The sequence below is a fragment of the Leptodactylus fuscus genome, chromosome 6 (assembly GCF_031893055.1).
Source record: "Leptodactylus fuscus isolate aLepFus1 chromosome 6, aLepFus1.hap2, whole genome shotgun sequence".
NCBI lineage: Eukaryota > Metazoa > Chordata > Amphibia > Anura > Leptodactylidae > Leptodactylus > Leptodactylus fuscus.
Window position 1 is genome coordinate 156,560,973 of NC_134270.1, and position 14,525 is coordinate 156,575,497.

General features: G+C 40.8%; 1 protein-coding gene across 1 annotated transcript; it reads left to right on the plus strand.

The window, feature by feature from the left end:
- The first annotated feature begins 671 nt into the window (after nucleotides 1–671).
- On the plus strand, nucleotides 672–8,597 carry LOC142209763 (NXPE family member 1-like). Its single transcript, XM_075278806.1, has 5 exons — nucleotides 672–764; nucleotides 4,570–5,261; nucleotides 6,135–6,199; nucleotides 6,743–6,958; nucleotides 8,062–8,597. Exons 1-5 carry the CDS (start codon nucleotides 672–674, stop codon nucleotides 8,595–8,597), a joined length of 1,602 nt encoding a protein of 533 aa, XP_075134907.1.
- Nucleotides 8,598–14,525: the final 5,928 nt, after the last annotated feature.

Below are 14,525 nucleotides of genomic sequence, written 5' to 3' on the forward strand. Positions count from 1 at the left end.
AGGTAATAAAATGATGGCGTTCTTCTAGCAATGAGTAAGTATACACCCTTGTTCTTCTTCATTCACTTGGATCTTATTTCCAGTACTTCCACAGTCCCAATAAAACTGGATCCATAGACGATACAGCCTGCAGAGTGGTAAGGTTCAGACTCTGTATAGTTCTTCCTAAGAAATATATAGTGATAGATAGATAGATAGATAGATAGATAGATAGATAGATAGATAGATAGGAGACAGATAGGTAGATGATAGCATGAGAGATGGATAGATAGATAGATAGATAGATAGATAGATAGATAGATAGATAGATAGATAGATAGATAGATATTTGAACTTGCACTTTCTTTGATTGCACAGGTTTATTTAATTGGAATAAAGAATATTTTACATGGAGTATGGCTCTGTATCCTACTTGCCCTGTATTCACATTGTAGATCTATTCTGGGTCCAAGACAGGTCTGTTTATTTAGTGTAGAGTCTCATCTGAATGAGTTTGCCTTGTTGGGGCAAGTACAGGGCACCTATTCACACTGGGAAGTCCTGTCTGCGTTTTCTTTTGTAGGTAGGTAGATAGATAGATAGATAGATAGATAGATAGATAGATAGATAGATAGATGTTACATAGATAGCTATTTAGTGATAACTATTTGTATTGTCTCCCTGCAGGCATGATGCGTTTCCTCCTATCATATAAAGGCTATCTTTTATCCTTCGTTGCGTTCTGTCTCCTGGTCAGCCTCATTTATTACCAGAACCTAAAAGAGGTAACTCATAAAACACCTTGTATAGTAAATGTATTACGTATATAAAATGTAAAAGTATAAAATGATGGTGACAGATAATCTACTAAAGAAGAATCACTTATAGTCTCATTGGAGCAGCAGCAATGGTTCCTGGTTCCTCATTCCTATAATGGGCGGGGGGATATGTCCAGTCAGAACTAGGCAACCACTAGGCAACCACTTCCCGGACGTATAAAGTCTATGGGCGGTCCGGAAGTGGTTAAAGGGGTTTTCCAAGCAAAAAAGTGTTTGTTTGTTTTTAAAAAGGTCTGTTAGTGCTATTAATGGGTTAATAAGTGCAACAAAATACCTTTAGCAGTGTTTTGAGTGATTTCTGAGATTCTCTGGGAGCTCCTGGTATCTTCTGTATTTGTTTACATGGGTAGCTTCCTGCTGTCTTAGCCTCAGATCCCCCTTCTTGCTCCCTACCTCTCCCTCTTTCAGACCCCCTCCATGTTTCCTAGCTAGCCCACAGTCTACTATCCCTACCTACCTAACTCAGTCAGCCCCCTTTCCCCATCATATTTACCTGTCTTTTGTGGACTTCTTGCCGGCTTCTTCTTCTGTGGACTTCTTGCGCCTGCGTGGTATGCATAATCTTTCAGCTCCTCACTTCTGCCGGCGATTGCGCATTGGCGATAGAATCACTGGCTTTACTGCGCAAGAGCAGGAAGAAACTAAGGAAGTGACGCTTCATGCCCAGAAGACTGAAGAGTGAAGACAGGTAAGTATGATGGTGTTTGGGAAGGAAGTATTGGTGACGTTCCATTTCTGGAAACGGGGTAACGGAATGTCGCTGGATTTTCAGGAAGTGTGTCTGGGGTGGTCACATGACTGGCCAGTGATCTAGGTAATTATATATATATATTTTTTTTTAAGCTAAGTAAATTAGAAGTTAGACGGAGGGGGGAGGGGTTTAGTTTAAGTTTAATTTTTATTTTATCCTGGATAACCCCTTTAAAAGCAACTTAACTACTTTAAAAAAAATTCAAAACTTTGCAAAAAAACTTTTTTTTTTAAACTTTTTTACATTTCTGTGTACACACAGGAGGGTTTTTTTTTGTGGGGCCAGATGAACTTTTTAGTTATACCATTTTGGGGACTGTCTATTTCTTTGGTCACTTTTTAACGAAACAGCGAGAAATAAAAAACTGTGGTTCAGCTCTTTTTATTTTTATTTTTTTTTGTAGACCGGGTATTTTGGGACACAGGGATGCCTAATGTGTATGTGTTTCATAGTATTTAAGTACTTTTATTTGTGTTCTAGGAAAAGGGGGGGGGGGTGATTAGAATTTTTAATTCCATATGATTTTTTTTAATTTTTACTGTATTTATTAGATCCCCTTGGGGTCTTGAACCACAGGGGGTCTAATTACTAATGCAATGTATTCAATGATGATGCATTGCAAAATACAGTACCATAGTGGCCCCTCCACACAGTATAATGTTCCAGAATGGCCTCTATGATAATAAAATTAAACAAATCCCGTACATAAAGATATTCTTACAATTTTGTGTTTGGCCAAACCTGCTTTTCTGGGATTCAACCAAATCCTATATTTTGGGGGTTTATCAACCACAAACTGCTATTATACTCTGGGGTCTCTTCAGACCCTCATTAGCATGGGAGGTGAGTAAACACTGTTACTCACCTCTCCTGATTAGGTCTCAGCGGTCACATGGTGTAGTGATTCTGTGACGCTATAGTGGGGTGTACCCCAAGGGGTAGCGTACAGCAGGTTGAGAACCATTGGTCTAGATTGTAAAACATAACATTTAACTCTGTTGTATTAGGTTTATGCTTTTCTGTTTATTTCATACAAGCTGCTGGTCCATAAACTGACTGCAGTCCCCATTGTTTTCATTCTCAGGTCTAATGGCTCACGTAACATCATCCAGAACTTTGTTGTTTTTGGCAATTACTTTTTTCTTTTTGTAAGCTTGGCCTTTCATCACAGCTTAAAGGGATTCTACCACTAAAACAACATTTTTTTCTATTTACCATGTCGGAATAGCCTTAAGAAAGGCTATTCGTCTCCTACCTTGTTCAGGCGCCTCTGGCCCACTGTTCCGTAGAAGTACCAGTTTTTACCGATATGCAAACGAGTTATTTTACAGCAAGGGGGGAGGGCCCCAGCACTCAAACAGCAATGGAGGCGTCCCCACTGCTGCCAGAGAACTCTCTCCAGAGACGCCTCCATCTTCAGCTGCATCCTCCGCTTCTCTCGTCGTCTTCTGTCTGGGTCAACTCTGACGCTTGCGCAGTCGGCTCTGCAAGTGAGACACAAATAGAGCCGAGTGCTCATGACAGCCAGTGGCCATTTGTTCGAGGCTGCAATTGCATGCACACGCAGTACGCTCCTCTAATTTTATACCGAACAGAGCACATACAAGGCTGCAAGTCTTTCACTCATATTCCAACTGCCATACACCCTGTCACATGTCACTTATCAGCCAATAGAAGCTTGCAGGCACTTAGTCTTCACATGCACACAGCTTTACACCAGGTTTCCATAGCAACCAAACTATTTAGGACCTGTATGAGTCAATAGCAGTTTGCAGGTCCTTAAGTATTCAGTCGTATGATGTGTATCAGCCAATATACCTTCAATTTTCATTTACCATGACTGTAAATGACTTTTCATTTACATAGACTGTATCTATACTGGGCTACCATACTGGATGTCAGAATTCTTATAAATTAAAATGTATTTAAACTACACACAAATTAAATACAAAATACACCAGCGCCAATTCTTATGGACCACTACATAAACAAAAAATTAAATATACCCATGCGAAGCCAGGTCCTTCTGCATATATAGAGGTAATAGAAGGTGAGTATAAATGTTTTTTATTTTCTCATGTCCCCCAGGTCTCCACTTATTATACTCTGGGGTCTGAAGAGATACCAGAGTATAATAAATAACCACAATGTAAGTTGCGGCAGCCATTTTAGTTGGAGACAAACAATTTGGAATAATCTGGTTGAACCTGGCTCATGCCAATATGGTTTGCCCATCTCTAGTCAATACTTAAATATCTATAAAGAGAGTAGAGTCTAAGGAGAGTGGAAATACTCCATTTAGTGGAATTTCAGATGGTCAACCAGGTCACACCTCAAGAAATCGACTATCTGAAAATACCATAATTAGGGCATGAGAGAAAAGAAGGACTACCAAAAAGGCAGGGCATCAGACAATGGGGAGAACTCAAGATGTTTCTCCATTCTAATAGAAGAATTTAGACCCCACCATAATACCAAAAGACATACTCTTAGGTGGGCCATCAGAAAATCGAAGGTCAATTTTAGAAGCTTCACCAATAGATCAGGCAAATTAAGATTGAGGGTTACTACTTCTGTTAAACTGAAGGTCTGACGCCCTGCCAAAAATGTCCAGAATTCTATAAATATTGAACAGCAACATGAGCGGAGACAGGACAAAAATCAGTACATCTTTGGCAAACAAGGTGCAGTTGTCCTGTTCACCTACTTGGAAGTCATTCAAGTCTGTGCACAAAGATGCTAAATCATATCAAACCTGTCTATAACAGTGTATAGTTCACTCTTGTTACTCATAGAACTAATCACAGTACGGAAAAGTTTAAGAAATGACAATCCCTTCTGTTTGGTATGTGAAATGTACAGAATTTCTGTTTGGTCCCCTATGGACACTGGATTGGTACATCCACTTAAATTAGTTCTAAAGATGTTTTGGACAATCAATGAATGTGGTCAATGCAGGAACTACTGCACCTAAACCTAAAATGTTTTACTTGTTCTTAGTGTTTCAGACCAGTTATCCCCATGACATTGTTCACTGGAGCAACTCAACACATATCTGAGATTCAAGTGACAGCAGACAAAATCTTCAATAAGATTGATCAAAGCATTCCCAGGATAAATGTCACTGACAGGTCAACTACAACTAGCCCAAATAACAGCAAGGTCTACTTAAAACATCCAAAGGACAGCTATTGTGTTGGCGACCATCTAACCGTTCAGGTGGATATGTTCGATTATTTGGGGAGGAAGAAATCCTACGGAGGAGACTACTTAAGAGCAAGGATATACACACCAGAGCTTGAAGCAGGGTCTTCGGGAAGGATTGAGGATTTCAATAATGGTTCCTATCTTGTCCATTTCATATTATTCTGGGAAGGTAAAGTTAACATTGAAGTTCTTCTAATGCACCCAAGTGAAGGAGCCTCAGCCTTATGGACGTATAGAAATAAATGGCATGGCTATGTAGACCATATGGGCAAGTTTGTAAAACCAGAGTTAGAAAAGGAGGTCATATGTGGATTTGACCTGGATAAAAATCAAGAACTATGTGAGTATAAAGACGTACGAGATGAAGAATATTTTTACTGTATGAAACCTCAAAATTTTACTTGTGACCATCTCAGTGAAGTAAAGAGCTGGTGTAGAAATGACAAGACATTACTCACTACAGTTGAGAAGAGCTTATTTGACAAGTAAGTGCGTTACATCAGAAAATGGAATGGTGAGACTAGAGAGAAAATTCCAAGTGTGCTGGAATCAGTGAAGGGTGTCTATTAACAGATATTAAGAGGCATGACAAGAGATACTGAGATTCCTAAGAGACGTATAGAGGAGTCTGAGATGATCACTTGGCTTAGTGACTCCACAGCAGTGTATACAAACATGAGAAGAAGGTCTATTTTTACAGATGGTCCATTCACAGAATTTATACTGGCATCCATGCGTGTATCCTTCTCTCAATGACCTGTAGCACAGGTGGGAGGACAGGTGGTTCAGATATGGAGAAAAGGCTGATAAAAAAAATATGACATTGTTTTACATTACAGAGACAAAATTATGGAGAGAACAACGAGCGTACTATAGTGTAGAAATGTTAGTAAGAAAATTGCTGTAAATACATGTAGAATTGTTTGCAATGGACCAGTTGGCCTCTCACCTTTGACTGTTGTGAAGTGGTCACAACAACAAACCTATGCATCAAAGGTGAAGGTGGCAGCAGAGCTCACACACAGATAGCAGAGGACCGGATGGTAGACAACCAGAAAGAGCCACCAGGGCTGCGCTCACTGGTCTGTACACAAAAGGCTGACTAGATGGATATACTTGAATCCTTTATTGGCATAAAATCTTCATAACACGTTTCAAACTGTAAAAAGCTCTTCAAGTGCATACATTTCTTGCCAGACTGGGCAGACCTCCACTCCTGGCCCTGGTGGCTCTTTCTGATGGTTTTGCATTAGTAAGATAAAACCCATGTCTGTGTAAAGTTGGGTTATGTGGGCCATTTTCTTCAATGTCCTTGTAACTGCTGGTAATATAATGATTTCTTATATGTTGATTTCTAGATCCAGTGTCAGAGCTAAAATTCCCACAGATTTTCTTCATATTAGTGTATCACGCTGCAACCACTGTAAGTACAACTCCGGCAATATGAACATATTTGGGACCCTTTCTCAAATGACATATTCTGTGATTTTTTTATTTTTTTTTTGGAGTACAATAAAGTAGAATTGGCCAAACCCATCAATCACTAACAAACATTTCATCAGAGATGACTGAAGCTATTGGGCACAAATTGAATTTCTTTTGAATTCCCCACAGTTTTCAAATAAATCCAAAACCTTTAGGTTTAATTTAATGTGAATTACCCGTGGTCAGTGACCTACATTTGTGAATGAATAATGGGAAACAAGGGATTAATCATGGAAAACAGGAGCTGTCATGTTCTCCAGTCATAGTGATATGTCAGAAGTTTGGATTGGCGGAGGGTCAGGTTTCCGAGAAAGGCACCAAATAATAATACAAAGAAGCCGAAGTACTCAGCTGTGTGCCATGTGCCATAGAAAAGAAGGGGCACAGGACTCAGTTTAACGCTTCCACGCTGATCAAAACTTTTTACTTGGCATGATGATGTCAGAGGTTTGGATTACAATTATGGATTATATTTTTCCAGACAATACCACCATTAATGAAACATGCAAAACTGGAATGAAGCTGAACTACCCCAGTGGATATGCCATGAAGAATGTATGGTATCCACATGAATGTAGCACTCTGAGATATGAAAGTCTGGAAGATATGGGCAAATGTCTGCAGGGGAAGCTTATTCACATGTTTGGAGACTCAACTGTAAAGCAATGGTTCTACTACATGGAGAAGAACATCAAAAGTGAGTGCTGCTTGTAAGTAGAGGCGAGGGAACCTTGTGAGGTTCTTCTTGAAAATATTTGCAAAGTTTGCCCACAAGTTTTGCTTCAGACCAAGTTTGGACCATACTGGAAGTGCTATTAATATACTCTTCAGACCTGAGACTATAGTAAGTGGTGACCAGAAAAGGTGCATAAAAATAATGAATACTCATACACATCTTCTGTCACCTCTCCTGTGCTCCCTTGCATAATCCAATGTTCTTTGCCAGGACGCCTTCCACCCTTATAGGTGATTTCAGTGGCCTCAAGTCTGAGACCCCAGAGTATAATAATGATTCTTGGGGAGGGGGGGACCCAAAAAATTCCAGGAACGGCCACACTTGAATTTTTTGTAAAATTCACAATTAACCTACCTGTCTCTTCACAAACTGGTTGTCTCATATCTACTAGAACACAATGAATATGCTCAGGGTTCTTCACTCATGTCAACCTGAACCAGAAGATTTATCTTTGCTTATGTGCTGGCCTTGAGTACCCCAAAAAAACCTGGGCTTCCAGATCCTCAAATCACCACCACTTACGAAAAGCAATTACATAGTATAAAAGTCAAATATAGATAGATAGATAGATAGATAGACTGTCTTCTCTGATCTTTTAAGGGCTTATCAAGTGGTCTTCTCTGGCCCAGAACAAACAGCCTTTGTATCGCGGTGCACCTAAACTAAACTCACCATGCCATTTTAGTTCAGTAGAGCCTCATTCACAATGGTAAATGCAGAAGGTGCACACACTGTTTTTCCCCTCTTATAAAATGCAAGGAAATCGGGGCTAGTAGGTCACTTCAAACTGATATATCTTGGACTTTATAAAACCTAGAACTATGTTTCTAGTGTCATATGAAAGCTAATATTCTGTATTGTCAATCTTGATAGTGTTTTCAACTAGTAATATCTCTGAGAAAAATAAAGGTAGAACTGCAATCTTGGTATCACAGGAAAGAGGAGATTCTCAGCTTCCATAGGACATCACTTTTAAAAAGTTGACCAAAAATTAACTTAGAAATGACCACCCTCCTGCCTCAGCTTCTCTGCAGGTAAAGTGACATCTATCTGCTTTCTTACAGCGCTCAGATATTTCCATCTTAATGAAGATAATTGGTCCCATCAACTATTAAACCTGGACATAGACCGGAACATGAGAATTTCTTGGAAGAGGCACACCTTACCGTTTGTTACTATGTTTTATCAATCATGGAAAGAGGAACGCACCATCGCTCATGAAATTGACTTAATAGGAGGTAATAACAGAACCATCATCGTACTGAACATCGGAGTACATTTCAGGCCCTACCCAGTCTATCACTTCATCAGGAGACTTTATCATATACGCCGCGCCATAGAAAGATTGTTCATTAGAAGTCCAGAGACTAAAGTCATTATTAAGACTGAGAATACCGGCCCCTTGAGTAATTATCATGAAACTCTTGGGGACTTCCATGCTTCTATACATTATATTATCATGGAAATCATCTTCAAGGACCTCAACGTTGGCTTTGTTAATGGCTGGGATATGACCAATGCATTTGATACCAATGATGTTCATCCTCCAGAGAAGGTTATTGGGAATGAGGTCAAAATGATGATGACCTATATATGTTAAAGGGATTCTATCATTAAAATCACATTTTTTGTCAATCACACGTAGGAATAGCCTTAAGAAAGGCTATTCTTCTCCTATCTTTAGATGTCTTCTTGGCACTACCATTTGGTAAATGAGTTCTCTTGCAGCACTGGGGGCGTCCCCAATGCTGTGAGAGAAATCTCCAGGGCTGCCTCCATCTTCTTCAGGAGCCTTTCTGCTCGTCTTCTTCCGGAGCTGGGTTCAAACTTCTAGGCTTCGGGCAGGGCCGACTGCGCAGGCCCACAGGCCAAAGGAAAATGGCCACTTACACAGCTGATGGAAGATGGAGGCGGCACTGGAGATTTTTCTCTCAGCATTGGGGATGCCCCTAGCGCTGTTTGAGTGCTGGGGCCTGCCCCCAGTGCTGTGAGAGAACTCATTTGCATACAGACCAAAACCGGGATTTCTACCAAACGGCGATGCGGAGAAGACTAGCCTTTCTTAAGGCTATTCCTATGTGTGATCAACAAAAAATGTGATTTTAAAGGGGCTCTATCAGCAAAATCATGCTGATAGAGCCCCACATATGCGTGCATAGCCTTTAAAAAGGCTATTCAGGCACCTTAAAAGTTATATTAAACTACCCCCCCCCCCCCGTTTTAAAATAATAACCTAAAAAAGAATGTGCTCTACTTACCGAACGTGCACGCTGGGCGGGCATTCAGGGTGTGTCTTCATCTTCTTCCCCGCCTCTTCTTCCTCCGGTCCCGTCTTCCTCCAGCGATCGCGAACGGACAGTGATCCAGGCGGTTTTTTTATATCAGTGTCCGTGAGCGCCGGAGGAGGACGGGACCGGAGGACATCGAAGGAAGAGGAGGCGTGGAAGAAGATGAAGACACACCCTGAATGCCCGCCCAGGGTGCACGTTCCGTAAGTAGATCAGATTCTTTTTTAGGTTATTATTTTAAAACGGGGGGGTAGTTTAATATAACTTTTACGGTGCCTGAATAGTCTTTTTAAAGGCTATTCACGCATATGTGGGGCTCTATCAGCATGATTTTGCTGATAGAGCCCCTTTAATGATAGAATCCCTTTAAATACATGTGGGAGGGAAGTATGTGGGATTTTTGTGAGAGGGATGTACAGGTCCTATAATTTTTGAGTAAAAAGTTAGCCCAGATCTTCCTTGTGACATATTAGAGCTCTGAAATGAGTCCTTATATGCATCCTCTGACGTGAACCACCATATTTATAATGATGAGTGTTCCCGATCTCTAGGTACTCATCAGTAGCAACAAACAATTAGGTTTTTGACTCCCATTATTACTGCAATAGGAAATGTTCCAGTTTGCCCCAAAAACCCTACTTTTTGGGGGTTCACCTCAGATGAATCCACCAAAGTTGATGTATGTCCAGAGGCCATTTGCATCTTATTAGCATGTCAAAGGTCCTCACTACACAAAATGCTGGACATAAACCATAAGAAAGCTCGTGAGCAAGTAGTTCTGCCACAAGATACTGGAGATTATTTTGGGGGATCTTAGTGGAGTCTTGGAGAATGGGTAGAATCAACCCATAGGATGAGATTTACCAGGAACAGGTAGAACAGGTACTTTCTGTGTATGTACATATAGTACTGTGCAATTGTTTTAGGCAGTATGGAAAAAATTATGTAAAGTTAAAATGCTTTCAAAAATAGAAATGTTAATAGTTTCTTATTGTCAATGAACACAATGATATAACTGAAGAAAAAAGAAGTGTAAATCAGGTCTTAAGACGAAAATAAACAAATACAGCAAAAAAAAAAAAAAAAACAATAATCCATAATTTCCGAGCACCTGTAAATTCACAGCCAGTCCACAACAAAAGATTTTTAGCAAAGGTCAGTCATGTACATTGATCTGTGAAATATTTTAGCCTGGATTGCATGTGGAGTCTTAGTGTGATTTATTTATTCATTTTGCTTTTTCTCAACTTGCCTGTTAAAAATTAGAGTGTTTGCAGAATTTTCTAGGAAAAACAAAAAAAGCTGTTTGGGAGTCCACAAATTTGTCTTCAAAAACAGAACCACTATATGCTTTTGTGCATCATATGGAGTGGGATTGGTTTTACTTGTTAGTTTGGTGGTATTACCGTACCAATTACATTGGTGGGCCAAGTGCAAAAGTTTCATAAGTGGTCCCACACATAGTTTAACGTCTCTTCAAGTGGTCCCCACATAATTTAATGTCCCCTCAAGTGGCCTCCATATGCTCGTTCAATCCATGTAATACATAAAAAAAATTATTTATTTTTTTAAAAAGTTTTATATTCCCTATTCCATTCCCACAGAGATGCCTGCAGGCGCCGACTGTAGGGCTGTTTCTGGCTCGGCGCTCTCTTCACCTCCTTGCTGCAGACAGCATGAGCCGAATCCTAAAGGGTGGAGCATCAAGCTAATAGCTCCATGTTCCACCATGGTATTGATATTGGGATATGCTGTCCTGAACAGTGGGACAGTCCCTGAAATGCTGGACTGTCCTGCTTGATCCAGAACAGCAGTCAAAAAACGGAGTGACTATTAGTATGAACGGGATGCACCAGTTTCTCTAGGGCTGCCTATTAGTTGTCATCCCAGACATGCAAACATGGACCAGTATTCTTAACAATTGGATAGATAGACAGACAGACAGACAGACAGATAGTTGGAGGAAAGCTCTTACAGGATTAAGAAAAAATTGCCAAAGAGGAAGTCATCTCCAAAAATAAAAAAAAAAACCTGTTACACTCGTCCTTCCAATCTTCTGGCCCCATTCTGATGGTCCTCACTGATCTCTGCTTATTGCTCTGCAGTGATAATATGCCAATAGTAGCATGCCAGGGGACACTACGATACTGTTTTGTTTTGTTTTTTGTGTTATATAATTTCTATGCCAATGTGTATATACTGTATATAGTGTGTTTGAGTTGTATTATATGATGTTTTGCAGCTTCCCCTGTGTTATATTCCCCCTATTCTGGAGGTCTCCACTGTGGACTTAGTACACTTCTCCTTTGCAGGGGACTTGGTTCAGTCAGCCAACAGTTGGCTGGAGCTAATTGAGGAGTCCTCATTTGGACTCCCCTGAACGGATTAACGACGCAGATGTGAACGAGGCCTAATACATAGCAACTGAACTACACATGAATGAATACAAAAAGGTAATATGCACAGTACAAAGAAGAAAATGTAGCTCAGGTAGTAGCTAGAAACACAGAGTGATATTACAAAATGGCATAAAGATAACCCATACCGGTACACTTGTAATGTCCCGGTACTGCTAGTCTCATTCCCTTTAATAATCCGTGCAGACCGAGATGATATGGACATTTGCACATAAGGTAAAAAAAAATTCCTCCCCCGTCATTCCTTCTATATTTCACCAGAGCATGCGCCATCTTGTGGATGTTTTTGTGAACTACACCTGCCTATACTTTGTCATTGTAATTTGAGCTGGCACTGTAAAGGGAGTGTCCATTATAATTAGTTGACCTCCAGGACCACTCAAGGGAGCTTGTCTGGCCTGGAGGCGGAGCTGAGTGACCGCCCACTCTAGAGAGGGGGTTGGGAACTTTTGGTCTTTTGTCTTTGGTCTGGAGCTGAGCACATGGGAAGCTGTAAAAATGGCAGCTAAGTCACCGGGAAATTGTAACAGAGACGTCTTTTCCTCTGTACCCAAGATTCTTCTCATAGAATACTTTCTTCTGAATCTCCAAGCAGAGATGCCTTTCCCTCTGCCTCCAAGATGTTCCTCAGGGAGTGTTTTCCTCTGAAGCTCCACGTCTCTACGAGTAGGCCGTCCTGTATCCATACATCTGGGAACTCCACACGTATTTCGCTATGCAAGTAAGTCTTTGGGACAAATCTATATTTAAAGGAGCCCATAGCTAGTTCGACGGAAATTGAGGGTCCCCCGCCGTCGATAACTTGTATCGCCTCTTCTATATACGTGTACCCAGCTTTGTTGAGGTCTAACCCCCTGGATACAGGCCATCCATACAAGTATATACAAGTTTAACTTCCCAAGCTACTACGAGTTAACCAAGTCCAAGGTATTCTTGCTCAAAGCTCCATCACCTGATTAAGTGGACATTGTCTATAAAGATCGCTGTATTGTATGTGAAGAATCACTCCGTCATCTGTATATTTGTATCAACTTGTCCTGCTAGTAAAAAGAGCAACAATTACCCCCAAAGCCTGGTTGTCTGTTGTCATTGTCAGATATCAGAGTGGGGGTGGGTAATCGGGGACATCAAAAAGGGAGATTTGGTGCACATTCGGGACCCAGGGACTCCCCCCTGAAAGCCGGCCACATCGGATATATTACCGTGATACCAGCCCTGGCCTTCCCGAGTGTTGCACACTCTCCAAGCAGACTTCCTGAACGGAATACCAAATGCAGATGTGAATCAGGCCTAAAGTCATAAACTACATTCCACCTCGAAATCAGCCTGCAAACAACTCCATGTGAACATACCGAGTGTCATGTGCCTGCATTCTGCTACAAACTCCAACTCGGTCATGTGAATGAGGTCTCATTCTGCTTCTGAGCTGTCACCTCTGCAGCGACAAACTAATACAAATTGTGTCCATGGACAAAAATAAAACTAGGGTCACAATTGCTGATATATTGTACCTAAACCAAAGTCCCATTCTGATAGTTCATAGGATGGTGCAGAGCACTAACGCACATACCTCCAAGGGTACAAACTAAAAAGTGCATGTCCACCCCACACACCAAAACATCTTAACTATCACCCCATTAAAAATGTAAATATTAACTGTGATTATTTATTACCTCCATACTTTATTGATCAAAGGCCAAACAACACCCCTAAAAATGGCCCAAATAATATCTCCACACCATAACCACTTTATAACAAGACTCGGATATTCCTGATGCTTTTGCAACCTGAGATACATTATTGGCCAAAAACCTTACCCGACCTCTAATACATTAACCGGACAGAAGCATACAATGGAATTCATTACCCAATAACAGCCTTTATATTAATATTTGTAACATGCAAATTGGAGAACAAGAATAAACAATCAATAAATAACCTTTTGATTACATTGTAGTTCCAAGGAATTAGGCGCCACCCAACAAAGAATCTCCCAGCCCCACCGCACCAACTCAGGACGGAAGGTGGGTTATGGCTGGTCCAGGACTTCTGGAGTCACTTCACAGGGCCTGGACTTATATTGGTGAGTGGCACCCCCCCTCCCCCCATCATTGTTCATAATGTCAGGACTCTTAGGAACCTATCTACGTATAATACATAGTGTTGAACACTGTCAGGGCTCCTAGGAACCTATCTATAAAACATGTTGTAGAACACTGTCAGGGCTCCTAGGAACCTCTCTATAAAACATAGTGTTGAACACTGTCCGGGCTATTAGGAACCTATCTATAAAACATAGTGTAGAACACTGTCAGGACTCCTAGAAACCTATCTATAAAACATAGTGTAGAACACTGTCAGGGCTCCTAGAAACCTATCTATAAAACATACTGTTGAACACTGTCCGGGCTATTAGGAACCTATCTATAAAACATAGTGTAGAACACTGTCAGGGCTCCTAGGAACCTATCTATAAAACATAGTGTATAACACTGTCAGGGCTCCTAGGAACCTATCTATAAAACATAGTGTAGAACACTGTCAGGGCTCCTAGGAACCTATCTATAAAACATAGTGTATAACACTGTCAGGGCTCCTAGGAACCTATCTATAAAACATAGTGTAGAACACTGTCAGGGCTCCTAGGAACCTATCTATAAAACATAGTGTAGAACACTGTCAGGGCTCCTAGGAACCTATCTATAAAACATAGTGTAGAACACTGTCCGGGCTATTAGGAACCTATCTATAAAACATAGTGTAGAACACTGTCAGGGCTCCTAGGAACCTATCTATAAAACATAGTGTATAACACTGTCAGGG